The sequence below is a fragment of the Pieris brassicae genome, chromosome Z (assembly GCF_905147105.1).
Source record: "Pieris brassicae chromosome Z, ilPieBrab1.1, whole genome shotgun sequence".
Taxonomy (NCBI): domain Eukaryota; kingdom Metazoa; phylum Arthropoda; class Insecta; order Lepidoptera; family Pieridae; genus Pieris; species Pieris brassicae.
The window spans coordinates 4523043-4545287 of NC_059680.1; the positions used below are offsets into that span (position 1 = coordinate 4523043).

Genomic DNA, 22245 nt, shown 5'->3' on the forward strand with positions numbered 1-22245 from the left:
TGATTTATAGGGTCTATAAATCATCAAATACTTAAAGAGATTTCTTTTAATAGAACGACGATCAGCGGTCAACAACAGCCAGCGACGAAGATGGTTCAGTGACACCCAGATCGGTACGATTCGTTGAAAGGGCAAAAGAAGCGGAGGATGAGGAGAAAAATAAAAACGCAACTACGGGTCAGCAAACACAGAACTTGGATGAGTCTACACAAAGGGAAATACCGTCTACGCATAGGTGAGTCTTAAAGATATATGAAGCATTTTTTAAATGTATTATGTAGTATATTGTATTTCTAAGAATTGTATTAACATGTTTTAAACAAAATTTATTAAATCTACTCTGTTCGGAACATTAAAACATTATTTTGAAGCCAAATTTGCATTAACAAAACGTTTCGTTATATTTACGTTGTACTGAAATAGAAGATGTTTTCAGGTTGGATACTCCGCTAATACTAACAGCGAATGCGTCGAAGACCAATTCTGCGGTACAACAACTGTTTACCAGTAATCGACCTCCACCACCCGCTATAGAACCACAGCTAATCACATCAGAAACGTTACGGTAAGTTGGTTTATCATTAGATAAGTTCAATTATTCTCTTTTGGATTTCCAAGAACGAATGACTTGATTTTTAGAGCCGTTTTAATAAATTCATCAATGCTAGCTATTAACTTATCCTAAACATTTTTTTATATCATTGAAACAAATATAGCGTCAGGGATAATGTAACATTTTTTAAACTCGTTCAATAGTTAAGGGTTTATTATTTGTAATAATCAAAATACATACCTTCCCTTTGTAATGTAAACTATTGAATACTGTAAATTTAAACATTTGTTATTTTAAATCGTGTAAATAGGCTTAATGAAGCAGATATTTATGATAGCAACGTTAATTTGTTTCGGTTTATATTCAATACCTTTAAATGCGCTCTCGATTATTTGTTTTATTATAACAGCTAACAATTTGAGTACAAAATTAAACAATAATTAAGTGCCAGTGAGGGAAGCGAATCAGGTTGTGTGAAAATGTTATAAATTTGAATTGCTATTATTTATAGTTTTAGACCGGTATTAATATATATAAAACGGTTGTGTTTACGGGAGGACAAAAAAGAAGATATTGGTTGAGACTCTGGCATTTCCGATTTTCCTTTATAGTGCTGAGTCATGGACGATACGGCTACTGAAAGGAGAAAATTCGATGCTCTGGAAATGTGGTGTTGGAGGCAGAGGCAAACGATTCCCTGGACAGCTAAGGAAACAAACGTGTCTATACTAACGGTTTCAAATAAAAAATCTTGTCTTCTTTCGACACTTTGTTACCAAAGTATTCTAAGTTATTTTGAACATGTAACACGCAGAGATCCAGAAACTTAGAAAAACTCATCGTGACCGGCAGAGTAGAGGGCACCAGTCCCTACTCGCTGGACCGATTAAGTAAAAGCCATTACGGCTCTTACCATCACCCAGGTGTAGAGGCTTCCCGAAGACCGGGGAGAGTGGAGGAATTTGTGTGGCGCCACTAATACGACCTTCAAAAATGAAGAGTACGACTGAAGAAGATTATATAATATGTTAAGAAATATTCGCTAGGGATTTCTTTATACCCGTCATATATTTTTGTTAAATGTTATCAAAGTGACGATAGAACTATTTTCGTCTGAAAAACAGCTTTTTTAATATGAAGTTATCAAGTCTCATTGGTAATGTTGGATGGAAAATAATTGTAAACTTGTTATCGAAGCTTTATGCCTCACTAATATAAAATATTACGTGTTTTCATTAAAGTGATATGATATGATTAAAATTGAAGATTTAATTATTAATTTTAACTATTTAGCAATTACGTACATTTATGCCTGTTTGGTAGGCATGCGGAAAGGTTGTAAAGTATATTTCATACCGGTTAGACCGCCTATTCAATTTATTTTTATGACATATTTTTATGTATTTAGCTATTTCATATTTCACACAAAACTTCGCTGCAATTGCGATGCTTTTTAACGAATATGAACTGCCCTTCCTGCATTAGATACTTAAACTTAAATTATGAACATTGTCTTAATTATTTTTCTTTGTATGAGTATATGTATTTCTTAACAGTGCTTGGGACGCTGGCGTAAGACCGAAGGCGGAAGATGCCGCTGTACGACGTGTGGCAGAAAGAAATGCAATCAGGTGTTCACTTCTTCGAACTGAGACGAGGAAAAAGCAACAGCCAAAGGTAAATTTATGCTGTATGCCAGCACCATAAAAATTTGGTTAATTAGTATTCCACGATTTAGAAATAAATATGAATTTATTCGGTTAATTACTCAGATATTGCGTTGAAACTGCTTGAACATCTCTTGATGATGCTGAAATAAGTTTTGTTAAAGTTATAAATAATTAGAACAAAATTTGAGAAGAATTTTATTATAAACTTATAAATTTAAAATTATGAAAATAATTATAATTTTATAATAATAATACATAGCTTCAATCCGTTTAAAAAGTATTTTCTTAATGTGTAAAAGCTATGTCAACAAAAGACAATACTAAGAATTTATATCTTCCTGATAACTGTTTAACGACACTAAGGATAACATATAACACTAGCATGTGGCTCTCAGTTTTTAACTCCAGTTTGCAATTTTAAGCGACATACGTGTCGTAATTATTAACGAGTCAGTGAAATGATATTTGAATATAATGAAGTCAAGCGTAATAATTTATTAGCTTGTTATTTCTGAAATGATATTCGCGGTCCTTATTGTAACACACAACGCATTTAAATTATTAACAGAATTGTTTTGTAACAGCTTTTAGCTTCGATTTATCTTTAAAAATTCAAAATAGTCTAAATAAAATACGTGTAGCGAGATATTCATGAAAATTAAATTATAAAAAACACGGTTCGCTTTGAATATTCGCAGTGGAATGGAATAAAATTTTTGGACTGTATTTCTATATACACAAGTTGAATGGCGAATTTTTAAACCAATATTTGCTAGGCAATACTGTATTTTTTGTGCGATCTTTTTAAATCACAGGTGCTGGAAAATTGTCTTCATTGCTTGTATTCATAAAATGAACGATGTTTTACTTTATGAAAACACACAAGAGAGTGTTGGTTCGTGGAATATCGGCTCCATACTCAGTGTGTAATAAATCCACAGTACCTTAACGTACTCTTAAACAATATAAATTCAAAGTTCTCCATCACATAAGCACATTATTATAGAGTTTTATATATTTAAATTATATGCGGAATACAATACCTTTTAGTTCACATAATTTCAAACTATCACGTTTCGTGTGTCTGACAATTGACTGACATAAATCCGCTGTTAGTAAGCAAAATCATATTTTATTAATCTGAAACCACCAATAACGTGGATGAGTGGCATTCGATGGCATTTTTAATAATACTTTTATTTCGAATAATAACACTAGGAGGACACTACTACTGTTAACATTGTAGGTAAAAAACATGATGCAATACTTCTTTGTCTAATACTTAAATCTATAGTAGAACAGAAGTCCATATAGAGTAGACATATACAATGAAATTACGAAAACCCTGCGTTTAAAGCGTTGTATAATATAAAATACCATCCATATCACTGAAGTATGCCGAAACGTACAAATTCATAAAAGGCCGCCAATGCACTTGCGAACCTTCTGCCAATCGGGCGGCGGTATCACTTAACAACAGCTGAGCCTGTCCGTTTGCCTCCTATTAAATTAAAAAAATGTCAATCTAAATTTCATTACAACAAAAAACTATACGTTTTTGTTCTATATTTTGATATTTAGATTCTTTTCTTCTAAGACAAGATCATCTACTCTTAGTATCTCTGATAAGTCCGGCAACGCACTTGAAATATTGGAAGTCTTTTCTATCAAATTTTATTTTAAATGAACCGCTGTTCTTGAAAAAAAAATTATTTTTTATGGCATGAAGTTCTCATTAAAAACTTAATTTCTTAAAGTCATGTTTTGTTAAAATTTGAGTGAACTCAACAAAAACAGTTCCTAAGTTCAGTACGATTTTAATAATTACATACGTTATTATGTAAAATAATTAACATAATCATTTATTTTCCTTTGTTTTGGTTATTGTTTTTTTTATTTAAATCTAATTTGATATTTATTTTGAATTATAAAATAGTCGTTTATTCCTGATAGTTATCATGCACAGAAAGCTTTTATTCATTAGATTTGACGTTAGATAACTACTTATTTTGAAAGCATAAAAATATTTTCGAGAATAAATAATTGCTAAAAGAACGAGGGGTGTTCAATAAATAGTGATAATGCGATAAATTCTCCTTAGAAACAAATAACTACTAGGCATAGCCCAGATAAGATATACTAATAATAATAAAGCAATCAATGTGTTGCGTGTTGAAACGTGTTCTTAATAATAATAATAACAGCTATTATTGCTGTAATTACTTACACTAGTACATACAATTGTGTAATACTAATAAATAAACACTAAAAATCAAAAATATACACTAATAATTAATCGGCAAGCCGGTTAATTTATGTTATACAGCTTGTCCTTGGACATAGGCCTCCTCTAAGAGCTTCCACTCTTCTCTGTTTCTAGCTTTACGTAGCCACTAAGGACCAGTTGCTCTTCGCACATCATCTTTCCATCTTTTTATTTGTCGTCCTGGTTTCCTTTTGTCAAAGCGAGGAAGCCATTCCGTCGCTTTTTCGTGAAATGTGTTATTAAAAATAGATAAAATTTAAGTTCGCGCGGAAACGAAAAATTCTGCTTGAAAATTGTATTATGGAGCTGGTGGCTCAACACTTGAGAGTAAAATTAGGGGTTCATGCTCCTTCATATTCTACGGTTGCGCGTTGATAAGAAATTCCATTATCCCAGCACGGATGTCCTACGTAGTGGGGCGGTAGTGACTGAAAAAATGATTTTAAAAAGGTTGTTTTACAGTGGAGGAAATGAAGATTTCTGTGGGAAGTGTCCATTATATAATGAGATAGCCATGAGCTGGAAATGATCAAATACCTTAATCATGGATCCACTATTACGGGGACTTTGTACGCAATACAAATAACAAAGTTACACGAGGAAATACTCAAGAAACAGCCTGGCTAACTCTAAAGTCCAGATTTGTGATGACTACCATTCAAGAAGCTGGCTTTAAATTGATGGAAGATCATCCATATTTACAGCTCCTATGGATTTCTACATATTTACCATTATCACTTTTTATTGAACACATATGACAATATTTTTTATTATAATGGCTTCATAAGCGAAAAAATGACTAGTTCTTTTTTGAAACTTATTACATAAAATGACCGTCACCAGTAAGCTATCTAGAGTGTTTACAAGTGAACCAATATTAAAATTTCATAGCGAAGTTTCATTAAAATATACCTTTTCATTGGTCACAATAACATATTGCTCTTTTAATTATAATATTTCAGATATTTCCCAGAAATAAAATGATGATTTTTTTAATAAATCGAAAACCGGACGCTTTGTACAACATTTAATATTGCTCTTTATTAATTAATCCGAACGTCGTTTTGAAATGATAAAGTTAATTTCCAGGATGAATTCGTATAACTACGCACTACGAAGAATTAATATTTCCATGAAAAATAATCCTCAAAGAACGACAAAATATAAATACACTTTACTTTATACGACATTACTTTACTTATTGAACATTTTATTGGAACAGGATTACTGTGTACTTTTCCGAATAAATACAATTAAATGTTCGTGCAACGGCTACAGAGAGAATCCGCTTATACTGCCTTGCACCTCCGGGCTTTTGATATATATTTTACACGGGTTTGTGGTCTGTCCCTTTAAAATAGCCTATCATTTTATTCCATTAATATTGGTGTTCAATAATATTGTGGTGTTATATATAATTAGTGTTCAATAATATACACTTTGTCCTTTTTCTAAAGCTAAAATTACTATTGTAAAAAAAATCTTGCTGATCCCTTAAAATCATCTTCAAATTTAGGGCCCTATATGTCCCTTATAACGTGGGTGTAATATACAATAGGTAGAAAACACTAGGAGCTAGGTCCGGTGAGTGTGGAAAATACTTCATCAATTTGAAGTCAACTTCTTAAATGGCATCAAGGCAACTCTGGAGTAGTGAATAGTGTTTCGATGATGAAGGTTTATTATTACATTTACATTACCACCTCTTGGCTGTCTTACAAAGACATCCTCCTTCCGTCCTTTAATTGATTCTGAGTTTAAGATGACAGTCTCTTCATGGACTGTTTTTTTTGTTTCTGGGTCACAATGGTGAAGCTATGTTTTATCCATAGTTAGCAGGCGGTAATCAACAATACGTCAAAATCTTGTTCTAACAAAATTAACCGTCGTAAAATTCTCTTCATGTATAAATATCAAAAGCATCTTAAAAATTACATAAAAGGTCTTCTCAAGGCAGTAAAAAATTAAAATTAATGTATATAGTAAAAATATCTTACCAACCAGGTATAACAATATGCATAACTTGGTTTATAGCTAGAAAAGTCGCTACATATAAAACAGTCGGTACTGTCATTTATGAACTCAACTAAAATGCGCACATAAATTATGTCACAACTATACGACATTTAAAATTCAAATTGTAATACATATTGTTTTATCAGAAAGTGGATTTATTTTAAGACATACTTTGTTGCGAACCACCCGTACCTAGAAATACCTATGTATTTCCGAACCTATCCGACGCACCTAGAGGTTTCTTAAAGAATGCACTTATTTATAAAAGGTAGGCATTGCGGCGGATATCAAGCATTCTCGCAGTGTAGACGTCTATGTCTTTACGATACGGTCCGTCTACCATGAGAGAGACTACATCACATCATTTCTTTTACTGGAATAACATTTCGTTTGTAGTTTTGTATTATTGCGTCATTGGAGCAGGGTGGTATGTTAACCAAATAGCTGTGAGTTTGAACCACAGCTTTGGATTATTCTGTTTGCAATTAATATTTACTCATGGGGAGAAATATTATGATGAAAACAGCACATAGGTCGGACGGTGATTCTGATATAAAGTTCGTTAACACTGAATCTTACACTGAGACCTAGGAATCAACGGCTGATATGCACAGAAGAAATATTAAGTAAAAACTACAGAAATTTCTTCGAGGCCAAAGGTGGTACCATTCTATTTTTAGTTGATATAATTTTTATAACTAATGAAGTTTCAAGTACTAGATACTTTATTCCTAACTAACGTTATTTAATGAGTGAATCTCATGCAAAAAGTTTTAACAACTTTACCTAATAAAGTTAGTTATTTCCTCGAGCTTCGTCGATGAAAGCATATATAAATGTGCCACTTTGCCGACGAGTGTACTTCCCTCAGCTTTGACAAACGATTCTAAGTCAGCAATAATGCTTCTAAAATCAAATATATTATATTATTGTCTTTTATTAAAATAGCTGTTACACATTAAGAAAAACACTTTTTCAACGGATTGATGCTATGTATTATTATTAAAAACTTATAATTATTTACATAATTCTAAATATTCATTCTTTTCCGACGCGACCACCAATAATAATTCCCTCCATTTTTACGTGAGATCTTGAAATATTTTAAATAATCGTAAATTATTATAATTCGGAAACAGATATAATGAACCGAACCATTATTTAAAATGTCTAAATTGAACCTACATTGAAGCAAATATAACTCAAACATACCTAAATAGCAATTATATAATATTCTCTATTTTTATATTATACTCTATTATTTTTGATTTGACGTTCCATATTTTATATATTGACAATAAAGGTCGTACGTACGAATCCCAGATGTGCACAAATTTTGTGGCCAATTTACAGTCTCGTACAACGAAGTAAAAAAATCTGAGAGAACTATCATTGCTTGGCCTCGTAAATCGACATGTGTGTGTGTGATACTCGAAGAACGGATGACCTACTCGTCTAAGTTATCAATAGAAATAATTTTTTGCAATAAAATCTGGTACGTAATGAAATTTACATTTTAAGGTCGATATGAGTTAATTGTAATTGTGTGACGGAGTCTGTATACTCATAAGCGTATTAATTAATACGCGTGAATTGAATCCTACCATTTTTTTATTCATTCAGATAGTATAATAAAGATTATAGGGTAGGTGTTGTTTCTTTAATGTTGGTGAAATTTAATCTAAAAATCTAATATTTATATTCTTAGGGCTGAACGGAAATATTCGTACATTTAATATTGTATATTATTCCAAAAAAATATTTTTGCCTTCGTATTTTAAATATATGCCCTTCGTTTCCACTTTCGCTTTTCTTTCGCTTTTTTCCGAAATTTAATATTAAATACATTATTAATTTTAAAATTTTATTTGCTTAAATATTTACGTATAGCTAAGACGAAGAAGGAATATTTCAACATGAGTGAAAATTTCAAGTGTAAACATTACGTCAATATAAATCAAAATGAAAGTATAATATTTATTAAATATATAGATATAATAATATTTAGAAGAAATTAATGTGTTTATTAGTTCATAACAATGAAATATACAGTACTTTCAACCTTCTTAATAAATATAACTAAAAGGAATATTAAATCAAATTGAAAAAGTTTGGTCCATGTGGCTGTGTGTTCGCGGTATTTCCATACTTATTCCTTAAGCGAGGAATCCACCAGCTCTGGGATCACCGGTACTATCTACAAGGCCAACTTAAATTTTTAATTAGCGCCTGTGCACTTGAAGAAATAATTAAGCAATTCTTAATTTTCTTTTGATTGAAGAAAGGTCCATATTTTTGATAACTTATAGTTCTATAAGTTATGTTTTTTTTGCGGAATTTTACTGTCCATAACATTCGCAATGGTTATGTGTACTCAATAATACTTTTTAAAACTAACATAGATTTTTCTGCTGTAAAATTGTATTGAAATGTTATCTTTGAGCTGTGTATTGGAAAGCACGTGGGAGTAAATCCAACTCGACCTGCTCTAAAAAAGATTTGCTCTAGTTATTTAAACAATCGGAAATCTGTTACGCGATCTATTTTTTAATTTAAGTACATTTCTTTTAAATGTACGATATCTTGCGGAAAATTGGAACTCAAAGGTTTTAAATAACTAGTTACTGAACTAAAAGGCCAAATAGATCAGTTGTATGCATAATGAATATCATTTAATTTGAACTAAAAGAGGAAAATAATCATGCAAATCTATATGGATATGAGTTTAAGATTTCCAAGAGAAGTATTAATTGATCTAATTGTCACTATCGACATCTTTATATGATCGAGTGAGTTCGCATTAGCAATATTGTGTATCGTATGTATTTTATTATATACCTATATGATGATTTGACATTTTCGTAATGTTATAGTACTGCAAGGATAGTGTATGTAGGTTTTGTTAATAAATTAAAAAAAATTATAGAGAATTTCGTACGATCAAGTTCTATTATTTGTTAGCAGCAAGAAGGCACGTCACTCTCTGAAAGGATACGGTTGCTAACTTGCGATGTCGAAGACGAAGCGGAGGAACAACGATCATCACCAGCTGGAGCTAGTGTCGACAAATTCTCAAGCAGCAGTGACAAATCCAGCGACAAATCGTTCAACGGTGTCGATAAGAGCAATGAGAAGGCATTTGGTAGCGGTTCATCGAGTTCGTCCTCGTCGACATTGTCGGCTCCGCCCACGCGGCAGCGACCTCCCGACTTGGGGGACGTTCACCAAGAACCACACAAGGTATGTCTATGTAAATATGATCTAAATTATGTCTATAAAAATTATATGTCTTTTTGTGGCTGTCTAGTAAGTGGTATTCACTAACAAACTGAATAAATTATTTACGCATTTAACGTTGGCAACGAATAAACTTCAAAATAATACGACTATAAGATTTCAACTTATTATTTGACTCTCTCTATTGAGATGTCTATTTCAAGGGCAGGAGCCGTTATTTTTAATTATGGCTTAATATTTTGTTAGGAACTGCTAGTTAAATAGGTTGCAAAACATGTCCGCGGTGAACCCTTTGCCATTTCCCGCCACTTAAATTGCTGCTCGCTGTCATTTGACATCTGCCAAAATCTTTGTTAATCATCAGAGTACGCTTTTCTTATCAAAATGTATACCAAATATTATTTGACGTTAGTACTATGAAAGTCCACCAAATTGATGATGCCTCAGGTCTTTCATTTTTAACGCAATTCTTTTCAAATAAGTTTGGGTTAGTAAGAAAGATCTGTTTTCTCCTATTAGCCTCGACCGGAACCACGTAGGCAATTCCTGTCAACGCTTGCCCCGCTTACGGCCTGTGTGGGAAATGCAGCTCACCACGAAGGATTCTACTACGTGGCACCAGGAGATCGCACTACCGCTTCCGCAAACACTGAGGTGGACCTGCGTGAGATCAATGATGCTCCAGCCCCAGATGTCATCGCGGGCACACCTGGTAAATGTACTGCCTCTTTATAAATAGAAATATATTGATAAATAGTTGATTTGCAAAAAAAAACAAAAAACGCATTAAAACTATTGTAAAGTTAGATGATTACACCCCTATGATTTTAATTTATATTTATTTGGTGAGTATAAGAGTAGGTTAATTTATTTAATCAATTACCATCTAAATATTAGAGCGTTTAATAAATTCATAAGGGCATTAAAGATACACGTCAAAGTGAATCTACTAGACTAAAATTGGGACGTGTATCTCGCTCTTACATGCTGTTAAGTTTCTCATGTAAATATTATTATAAAATACAATTTTGTGATGAGAAAATAAAGTCATTTAAACATTTATTATATTTCATATCTCCGCGTTAGATTTTTTTATTAATTGATGGAGGTTATATTATTCGACAGAACCAATGCTTACCGCATTAAAATAATAATATAAAATATATTTAAGCAAAATATTATTCAATTCACAATTCGTTGCTTATATGAAGAACTTTAACTACCAATAAAATATTCAAACAGGTTTGTGCTAGTTAAATATTAATATTGTAAATTACTTTTGAATATCACGCGGAAGCTCTATATTATTACCGCAGCACAGACAAAGCGGAAATAACTCGCGTTCCGTGGTAAATACTGGTATTAACTTTCTCCACGTACCGACCGAGAAGCAATTATAAACTTCAGCTGTTTATTTTATTAATTTATGAAAACATTGCGTGAATTGAAAGGATTTTTTAGTCATTTTTATCTCACATTTATAGGATTATAAGTTACTTAACAATCAAATTTATTGCATCGTAATTATAGATTAGATTTCAACAATAAATACTAAATAAAAATAGAAATTACAAACCAAAAGTATAAAGATATGATGTGATATAGACATACATATTTTTTATTAATATATAATATAGTTTTTTTTATTATACATATATATGCAAAATATATTTTTAAATTAAATGTAATATAACTTTAAATTTAAAAATCTATTTTATATGCATTTGTATTTTGTTGCGTTCCTAAACAAGACTGCTATGGTTACATTTTTATAAACCACAGCTTTACACCACAGTTTTATAATGTAACATATTATAATTCTATTTATTTTAATAATATTTTATGTTATATATAAAAAATAAATCTGTAACATAGATTATACATTTTGTTACATTATTTTTAGAAGTATATACGTATATATTTTGTATTAATAAATATTGTTTAAATGAAATTAGCGTAATAATACTATATTGTATAATTTACATATTGTAAGACTTGATACATTATAATATTTTTTGCCAGAACGCTGCAAATTTTATATTTTTTTCTTATTAACTTCTAAAAATACGTACGAACACGATTATCTGTGAAAAAAATATAAAAAATGTAAAGAAATTATATATCCTTATTTATTATAAAGGAATAGTTAAGTATGACGAAATTTTTGATTCAAATTGAACTAGCTTCGGATGTTATATCCTGTAGGTGTATCTTGAAATCTTCATGTCAATTGGTGCTTCTCTCGACAGGTTTTTATTTTGGCCGTATGATGCAAATATAATAAATTGAACCAAATCTGTAGCGAACTTTTGAAGTACCAATAAAAAGATTATTAGAAAATACTTCAGTGAAGTGCAATAATTAGGTCGATCTCAATAAAATCCTTTTTACAATAGCAGAAAAACAACAAAATAGTATAATATTAAACGCTCAACATTAAGTGTTATAAAACGTTTGATCTTTCTATAAAATGAAGCTCATATTTTAAATAAAAACTTCAAATGTGCTCGAAGAGATAAAAGTCAGCACAAATTTCAAGGAAATACCACCGTAGAAGTGAACTTTATAGTTAAGATGTCTTGATAGTATTATCTTTTTATTATATAAGTTTTTGCATTCATTTTTATAAGCTTGCGTTTTCGTAATGGATTAGCGCTGCGCCTTCTTACTTCGCTAAACGAATCAATTTATCAGTATTTTAAGAAACGTGTTGTAGAAACTGTTAACGTTGTGAATTTAAAACATCTATTAATTTCAATGCGTGAGCAATGAGGATGTCTATTTTATTTAAATTTAATTATACCTTTTCATAGGTGCCACAGAGAATGATGATAGCTTGGCAGCGTTCGCCAGGGCGTCAGCTCCTAGGACAGAGAGAATACGCCAACGTTACGGTCAAGATTCGCAGCCGGTCAGCAGTGATGATGAGCATGATGATTATGGTAAGTTATTCCGTTGACGCATTAACTACAAGATGCAATATCGAAAAACAACACAGAAGAATATTGAAGCAGCCGTGGCAGCGAAGCAGCAGCGAATCTTTAAGTATCTCAAGTAGCCTACAGAAGAATTTTCACATGGAAAGAGTGTCTGGCCTCATCGTTTAAAAGACTGTATTGCAGCAAATGGAGACTACTACCAATAAGCTTTTTTTATTTTAATTTGTTTTATACTTATGCATTAAACTAATACACCGTAAAAGTAATTAAATTTATTTGCATTACAACATTTTTTTTTTACTTTGTTTCAGTATTTATGCCTAGACTAAGTATATATATATATATATACTGTACAAGATAGCCAAACTTTATAATGATGGTATAATATTTTACCCATATTTAAGAATAGTGTTCCCATGATAAAGTGTTGCCATCTTTAGATATTATTCTGAATGTCACCATTTAAAAGCTTAGAACTTAAACTAGAGAACGTGTTTTAATATGGTTTCAAAGATGATAGAGTGATAAGAGTGAGGTAGGTAACAAAAACTATCCCAAGCAAGTTGATAATAAAAAATTACTTCCTAGGCTTCCATCGTCGGCCAGCGGTCAGAGGTATAGCAGTAAAGCAGCAGTTGGGCGCCTCAGACGATATTTTGCAGCAGATGCAGAATGAATTGCAGCCCACACCAAGCTCGACTCCAATGCAAATGCCGACTCACGCCTGTCAACGGACTACAAGTGCGAATTATGCTTGGCCATATTACTCTGAAGCAAATCTCAACTCCCGACCGCAGAGCAGGGCAAGTGTTCATACTAATTGGTAAGTGCCTTTCCCAAGGTGTTTTACATGTGACTCAAGCCCGAGTGTTAAACAGATGTAGGGTTTTTAATGGCTGGGGTTGAAAGGCTGCCAATAGAATCGGGAAAGACAAATCTTAATAAACGTACCTACATTAGCTATTAAAATGACAGAAACAATAACGTAATAAATATACATATAGTATAATCAAATTGTTATTAATATATATATATAGTGTTGGTGACTAGCCTAAGACTACAAGTCTAATGAACAATTTTCGCAAAAGCAATAATGAAGGTATACTTTCATTTGATTATACTATATGTTCAGTATAATCGAAAGAAGAATATTTGTTCCATATTAATATTTTGTAGTTTAAAGACAGGAGATCTATATAAATAAAAATGAATCCTAAAATGCACCATGCGTTGAGTAGCACAAATTCAAGTAATTTTCGTTAATTTATTCCTTAAATTTTGAGGAAGGTTTTTAGGGATAGAACAGTTTGAAAAAAGGATAAGCAAAAAAATCATATGAAGACGAAACCAAGTTCGCGGTGGCAGCTAGTAAGGCAAAGCGCGCACTTTTGTCACCGGAACTACAAAGTTTTTGTCATTGTCACGTCGTGTTTTAAAGTCAAGTGCTCTCATGAAGCTTTCAGATTCAGAAGAAAAAAGCGAAAAGTACTCACCCCCTTTGGTGGATACGATAATTCTTCGTCAATAATGATGTCATTATCAATATCGTCTTCTCAGATACTCAAGTATTGTGTTGATAATGACGCCATTTTGCGTGCACCAAAGTCGAGAACCGAAAGGATAATGCGAACGAACGACGCTGAGAGTGAGCATTTTGTTACTTGTGCTATGAGAACTGGCGCCGGTCGGCGTAAATAAATGTCATCCAGTTGTCACGTCGTAACATGCGCGCATCTCCATACATATCCGAAAACTTCTTATGAGTAAGAAAACAGTGACAGTGATAAAAGTAAGCCGTGCTACATTACAAATTTGAAACCATCATTGTCGAATACGTTATGGCTCAACACCACAAAATTAGACTTTAAAAACTATCAATTCGTATTAAACAAACATCCAAAGTCTTTCGACTTTGATTATTTTAGTTCTAGTGTCTAGACGGTTCATGTCTGGTCATTGTCACCAAATTATATAAAAAATAAGTTTAGAGGATCACTGAAAGGGCTTTATTTATGTTAAAGTCGTTAAAGGCTTATATTTATCGAAAGTTCTTCGAGTTGAGTAAAAGTTTAATTGGTTTTAGTCGTAGCTTAGTTCTGCGACTTAAAGCTCTTTTGCGTCTAATGTTATTCTCTAATAAATCCAATTTGAATGTTCTAAAATAATGGAATTTGGGGCGACCACCTCTTTTGCTGACGGATAAATAATGTATGGGCTCCTCCCAGCCCAATTATAATTTATTTATTTATTACAAGATTTTAAAAACTGAACGTGTTTTGTTTGACATTTTTTTGGATTCAGTTTTTAAGTTCCACTTATTCTTCTGACACTGTTGCCAGCCGCAATTTATAATTAATTCTCCCGTGTATTGAGCGTGTTAATGCCAAGTTAATTGGCTGGTCTTTGCGTTCGCGTAGTACAACGTGCTAGTATAATAACGAGAATTCTGATTGGATCCTATATTCAATAACAATTTTCTGTGCTTCGTTAATATTTTCGGTTACATATTATTCTTCGAAATATAAATCTTTCATTTATTAAGTAAGACAACAGTTCTAAAATAAATTAGTGAGTGGACTTTAAATTAAATAGACATACTGGTATTTAAACTATACACTTGCGAACTTTGAAACGCCAATGGTACCGATTAACCACTGAATGTCGTGTTTTTATGGACATATTTGAATTCGTAAATTTATGAAAAAATAAAAATAATAAAATGTATACAAAATTAATATTAAGTTAATTTCTATTACTGAATTGCAATAATGAAACGTTGCAATGGGGCTTGGTGTTTTGTATATTTCAGTAGCTTGATATATTTATCTTAATTTACACACTATTTCTGAACTCATGCATAAATACTTGACAACCATTACATATCCTTTTTAAAACCATTATTTATTCTAAATGTTTCTCTAAAATCTATAAAAAATATTGTGGATAAATCTTGTCGACTCCAAACTTTTATTTAAATACGTTAATGCATTTGCTTTTAGTTAAAGGCCGGCAATGCATTTGCGAGCCGAGCCTTCTGGCAATATGAGTGTCCATGGGCGGTATAACTTAACATGAGATGGCTTCTGTTACATATAAAAAAATATATATTTTAAGACTATAAGGTTTAAAGTTAATCAGCTTAAATAAGGTAGATTACTGTAGAATAACAGCTGTAAATCGAACCTTCATTATTTATCCTCAAGTGCGTTAGTTAACGAGTGGTACTTAGTACCACCACAATAAATGTCATACTTTTGAATAATATCCATAAATTAACTTTAAAATTAGAAGGTATTAAGAAACAGTGTACTTGCAGCATTGCTGAAATACTGTAAACTCTGCGTAGAGGAGAGAATGGAAAAGAAAGGTTGGAGCAAACGCGCTCTGTTTAGTTAGTTAACAGCCGCTGAGTCAAATCTATGTAACGCGACGGAAGCCGGAAGACGGAGTTTTCTGTACCCCTTAAAGTGTCCCCTTAGAGAGGGAGAGAGTGGAAATCTATACGAATACTTATAAATATTTCAGGTCTACAAAGTCTTCCGATTACGTCACAGCCCGTCAGTGCAACTCTACTCCAGTACCACAACAACACACAGACGCATGCTACGCACACGCTCAAAACATGGCTTCGTACACACATTACCAACAGCATCGTCAACAGCAAGAGAATATGTACAGAAATAATTGCTCGCTTTACGCTAATATTGGGTAAGTTCATGATAACCTTGGAATCGTAATTTTTGGGGCTACTAAAATTTTCATAGACAATATAGGTACAATGCACTTTGACTACAATATTAAGCAATGGGTTACACATTGAAGTATTATGCAAGTGTTATCTGTGTACACTTTAAATGTAAAAGTTTAGGTTAGTTAGTAATATATATATATATATATTATATCATAAGCTAAAATAGTCGGATCATATACTGAATTGTCAAAGTCTGGGTTTCAATTTCTAAGCTACCCAGTTAGTTAACGAAGTCAGCAAGACAGTGAGAAGTTATTTTTTTAAGTTAAAACGAAATTGAATTACCTTCTAAATGACTATATTTTACTACAAATATTATATATACAGAAAATTGAAAACACTAGAATTTAACCGCTAGAAACTTGAAAAATAAAATGTCACTGAAGTAGATAAAAGTTGGTAAACTATACACAATATCGAGACATTTTTCTAACCTCACTTTTATAAATTATTCTATTGAATTCTATTCCCAGTTGCTCGGATAGTAGTCAGGAACTTTATAGCTCTCAAACGAGTTCGGAACAAGCTTCGCCTGTGCGGTCTTCCTCTCGATGTCGAAGGCCGGAGTCACCGCCGCCTATCAGAAGTCATCATCAGCTTCTCTACGTGCCATATAGCAGCCATTATCATTATCAACATGACTACGCCCAACAATGGACCGCTAATGACTGTGAGTATCTTAGCAATTATTGTTTTTATAGTTCCATAAATAATATAATAGTTTCATAAATAATATAATAGTTTCATAAATAATATAATAGTTTCATAAATAATATAATAGAGAGAGAAAAAAGAAGACTGCATATATGTGACAAAAACATTGAGAGGGTGAAATTATTCAATAGTTTTTTTAAATTTAGGATTGAGGTTGATTACCTAAACACAATTTACTGTGTATTTTTCATCGCGTTTTTAAGATAATTTTATGAGTGTAGTGACTTACGGAACACGTCAAGGTAGATGTATGGACCATAACCCCGATTGTGTCAGTGTTATATCAGAAATTAACTAATCATCTCGCTGGTTATGGCCAATATATTATCTAGTTCAGTGTCTCGCTAAATATCAACTTTAATTTTACGACTGTAAGATTGCTAAGATTTATTGTTTGAATTATAGAATAGAGAATAGAGAGAAACACAAAAAACTAATCGAATATAGATTATGCCATTGCCATCAAATTTTTTGAAGTGAAACTTCTTTATCGGCCTTAGAAATAAATTCACATTTTTCAGTTACGCGTCATTTTTTTCTTGTCCCTACTACGGTTGACAGTACTTTCTCCAGCGGAGTAGGTATAGCATTTCGTTTAACAATGATAGTAATAATAAAATTATATTACAATTAATGAAATTCTGTAATAATCTAATAATCTTAGTAGTAATAAGATAAAATGAAATGATTGTATTATTTGTATTCATGTCTATGATAATAAAAGCCGTTTGTTAAACTTTATCTAATTTAACTTTATTTACGCAATTTCTGTAAAGTTGCATTTAATAGATAATTTTTCTAAAAATAAGGTCATAAAGAAGTTTCACTTCTTACGTGTGTAGTACACGCACCCATTTTTCATAAAAAATCTGAAATGAAAACACCTCATTTCCGTTTTAGATGGCCGCATGCATTCCTACTATCAGCAACAAACCCGTAGCGGAGCCAGTACGCCTCAACCTGTGCCCGCTCAGTCGCAACCCGTCGCTGCTCAACCCCAGCGGGCACACTATACCCATCCCTTGCAGTTACAAGTAAGCATTAACTAGATCCGGCATGAGTCGTACAAACGTAATATTGAACTCTAAAAGCTATCAAATCTAAACAATGCCTTTTAAAACAGACTTTATGCCCTGCGCCGGCACGATACAGAACTGTACCCGCTCCCCAACCTGGTGGAGGCAAGCAGATGATATGCTATTCGGAAAAGGTAAATTAAATAACATTAACATAATATTTATTTTATTAAAAATTTATGGCCCACTAACAGAATTCTGTGTGTACCTCGAGAACGCGTATGTGGGGATTCAGATCCAATGGTCTTTAGAGACTTTTAATTTAATGGTGGAGCAGCCGCACCTGTATGATTCGTCCACTACATAAACATAAATGAATCGATCTATGGGGATGTAATTTTATTTATTTTACTGATAATAAAACATATGACATAGAAAGAAAATTCTAGTCTTTTTGGTCATTATGTAATCATAAATTGTATTTTTTTGGGTTATTCCTAACTAAATGTGTTCTGATGTAATAGTTAAGTTTCAGGTAGAAGCTTATGCATTATGTAAATAATTATTACTTAGCTTCACGATGTATGATAGGATTATGTATAAACTGAACGAAGTTTTACGAAAGCTTAGCTTATATACGCTCTTACTATTTACTAATTTATATACGCTTACTGTTTACTGTTGTAATTTAACTAAAAAAAATAGAATAATATGTACCTTGCGACAGTTAACTGTAGAACGCTTAGCGATGAAACTAGGCTAGTAGAACTAGAAGAAGCTATAAGATTTATCAAGTGTGACATTATCGGGCTCTACGATATAGAAAAAAATAAAAGAATATGATATTTTCTTCTTCTACGTATAAAATCAAGGTCTATACGGAATTGGGATCCTAATAAAACTATCTGAAAAGCAAAATAATTAGTTTTCAAGGGATAACTGACGTGCTATCCATAAAATTCATATTCATGAAATAATTAAAAACAACACTATGACAGTGACACATGTGTGCTTCTCTGTTTAACTTTTGGGTGTCAAACCTATGAAAACCTAAACGTTTGCCATCGAAACATGAAGAAAATAAACGAATACAAAACTTATGTCAGAGGACAACCTGACCATAAAACTGGTTGCTAAAATAGTTATCAATTGTTTTATGATACGAATTATTTGTTATTTGTTTGTAACCAACGGCCAGAGAACAAAGGCTTTATTTAATTACTTCTATATTATGCATATTTACAAACAACTTAATTTGCTTCAAATCGGAACACCTACAATCAGCCACAATAATTTGTACTTACAACTAATGACCTACGAAATTAATACGAAACTCTAATAATTTCTTTGATTCCTTTCATGTAGATTTAAATGTTGAAGTTAAAAGTAAAACTTTGGGTTCCAGTTAGTTCTTAAGCAACACGAAATAAACTTCAAAAGTTTGCTTAGCACGTGGCCGCGACGGCGCATTGTGTCATCTCAGTTCGTCCACGTGGGCTTAATATAGAATTATTTTCCTTTCGACACTTGATAGACTTCCCTGAACACCTACCGTCATCTATATTGCCTGAATGCAGCATCAACATTTTGCAAACATTTTCTTAGGTCTTATATATTATTGATCCTTGCAGTTTAGAGGACTGATCATAGATGGCGCAAAACTTGTTAAGGGAAAATAGCCTTACGTGTTACATAACTATATCAGTTACGATGAATATCACTAGAGTGCCTTGAGTAGTTGATGGACAATGTGTTAAAGCCAAGAATCAATAATCATTTGTCAAAGACGTAGAACGTGGTACTAAATGTTTCAATAAGCTTGAACGAAAGGCTCTTTTAGGCTGGCTACTGTGTTCTTTAAAAACTTAAAACTTACAAGCTGTACCGGCCATAAATCAACAGAAGAAGTCAGTTAGCTTATAAGGAAATACAACTCTTCCTTGTTGCAATACTTGTTACCAGTCGTGAGTCTTTGACTTTGAGCTTAGCAAAGTAATAGACTGTCCTTTGTATAAGAGGCAAGATATTTAAAATTTAAATAAATAATTTTAGGTGGCGCCTCCAATGTACCAACCGGCACCGGGGTCGCCATCTAGAGCGGCTAGGGGTGCACCAGAAGGTGCCCCATCTGGGACAAATGCAAAAGCAAACACCACTTCGCCAATGACTGTTCCTCCGAATCCCATATACTACGCTATGAACGTCTGATCTAAGGATTAGGTAAAACATTGTTTTATATCCTTCTTATTTATTCGGTGGCATTTTCCGAATGTTACCAAATTCAAAATGCTCATAGTATATAAAAAAACGCGTTCCAATTGTGCGTTTTAAATTAGATTTTGATGTATTTTTACTTATTAAAAATAAGAACTAATAAATCCTATTGTTTTTAGATATTTGGAATACACACCTGGACATGATGGAGCATGGATATGCTACAAAAAGTACATGATATCGAAGATGCATTGATCTATAAATCAACGAAGAATAATCATTGGGTTTTGTTGTCTTTCGAAATTTGTAATAGTATGATACGGCTTTTTAAAGATCATGAAAATTGTATTGCGTTTAAAATATGTATATCAATGAAGCCTAAGAGACCTATTATTAGATTTTTTTAACTAAATTATCACATGTTAAATTAACATATAAAAGTGACTCCAGTTATATAAGCATATTGGGGCAGTCCTCAGTTCTATTGTTATCGTATTGGCGTTAACGTTGTTATGTCTAGGATATTATTTTTAAATCCACAGATCTTAACTAGCTTTACAAAATATTAAATGAGATATATTTTTCAAACGAATTACAGGACAAAATTATATTTCTATTATCGATTTAATTAAAGTATGGTTAAAATACATAGTTATGACTACTATATATATCGCCAAGGCAATGAAATTGCTTTAGTTTTTGTATTAATTTGAATTGTATTTACTTGTCCTTTTAACACACAATGGACAAGATATAATATAAATATTGTCAACTTTAGTTACCAAAGACATTGCCATAAATCATGTATTAATTTTATATTCGTATTTCTTTATGTTGAACGTTTTCCAGTTATTTAGTAAAGTGTTGAATACACATTTATTCCCACCAGTTTTAATTATATGAGGCCTATTTATATGATTGTTAATGTTATGAAAAATGTCTACTGACATTTTAATTTAAATATTGCTTAAGTTAGTGCCAAAGATGATTGAAGTTTTAATAATTATAGGTGTACATTAATGTCGGCCTATGAAGTTGATAGTACTAGTTAAATGTTGAATTATTTATGTTTTTGTTTATATGAGAACGCACATGGTAACGTCGTTTGAACGGATAATTTAAAATATAGCTGTTAATAGACTTCGTACGAATACGGTCGACGAAGAAAATGTTTTAATACGAGTGTCTCACCAGTATTTTATGAACGTTCTACGAAACATATACTTTGGTTTTCAGTTAGGAATGTTATTTGTTTTGTGTTAACAAATTGTTAAATGTAATTGATGTGATTATACTTAACACATTCGTATTGCTTTAAAATATTAGTAAGAGTCATATGGTGTTAAACGCAGGTGGCGAGCACCTTTAAACATATTCATTTAAGTCTTAGATGTCTATATAGTCTAGAATTATTGTTTTTAACTTGAAATCTTTATCATACATTTCTAAAAGTTATTGTTTGTCTAAAGATAAACGTTGCTAGTTCGCTTGAAGAATTTTTGGATGCTAAGACGCAATTACGCAGTTATGAATGTCTTTCGATATGTCACGTTATTAAGTATTGTCAAAGACAAATTAAAGTCTTTGGTAGTAACTCAATTCTAAAGCCAAATCAAGGTTTATTGTTTACGATTTATTTGCGTCAGTAAATTTCGTATATATATTAAATTTGTAGGTACCGTAAATAACATTATGTAAATATAGGCATTTTAATAAAAAATTAATCGTCGTAAATGCTTGTGTGAAACATTTGTTTTTGATTTCTAGAAATCAAAAAGGTCTAGATGTAAGTTACGTTTCATTGCTTTACTCACCGTAGCTGGTAGGAGCGTGGTCCGTCCATCTGATCGTTATTTCGACATGGCTTCT

The 22245-nt window shown here is 32.0% G+C and overlaps 1 protein-coding gene across 1 annotated transcript in view; it reads left to right on the forward strand.

The window, feature by feature from the left end:
• Positions 1-20745, forward strand: part of LOC123718654 — a 62246-nt gene extending 41501 nt beyond the window's left edge. The window contains exons 5-17 of the mRNA XM_045675340.1: positions 54-235; positions 437-565; positions 2110-2230; positions 9467-9745; positions 10262-10454; positions 12556-12684; positions 13270-13504; positions 16207-16389; positions 16906-17102; positions 18047-18180; positions 18270-18356; positions 20215-20382; positions 20556-20745. Coding sequence (XP_045531296.1) covers positions 54-235; positions 437-565; positions 2110-2230; positions 9467-9745; positions 10262-10454; positions 12556-12684; positions 13270-13504; positions 16207-16389; positions 16906-17102; positions 18047-18180; positions 18270-18356; positions 20215-20370 — 2025 coding nt within the window. The 3' untranslated portion in view covers positions 20371-20382; positions 20556-20745. The remainder of the gene's footprint in view (positions 1-53; positions 236-436; positions 566-2109; positions 2231-9466; positions 9746-10261; positions 10455-12555; positions 12685-13269; positions 13505-16206; positions 16390-16905; positions 17103-18046; positions 18181-18269; positions 18357-20214; positions 20383-20555) is intronic.
• The last annotated feature ends 1500 nt before the right edge of the window (positions 20746-22245 follow it).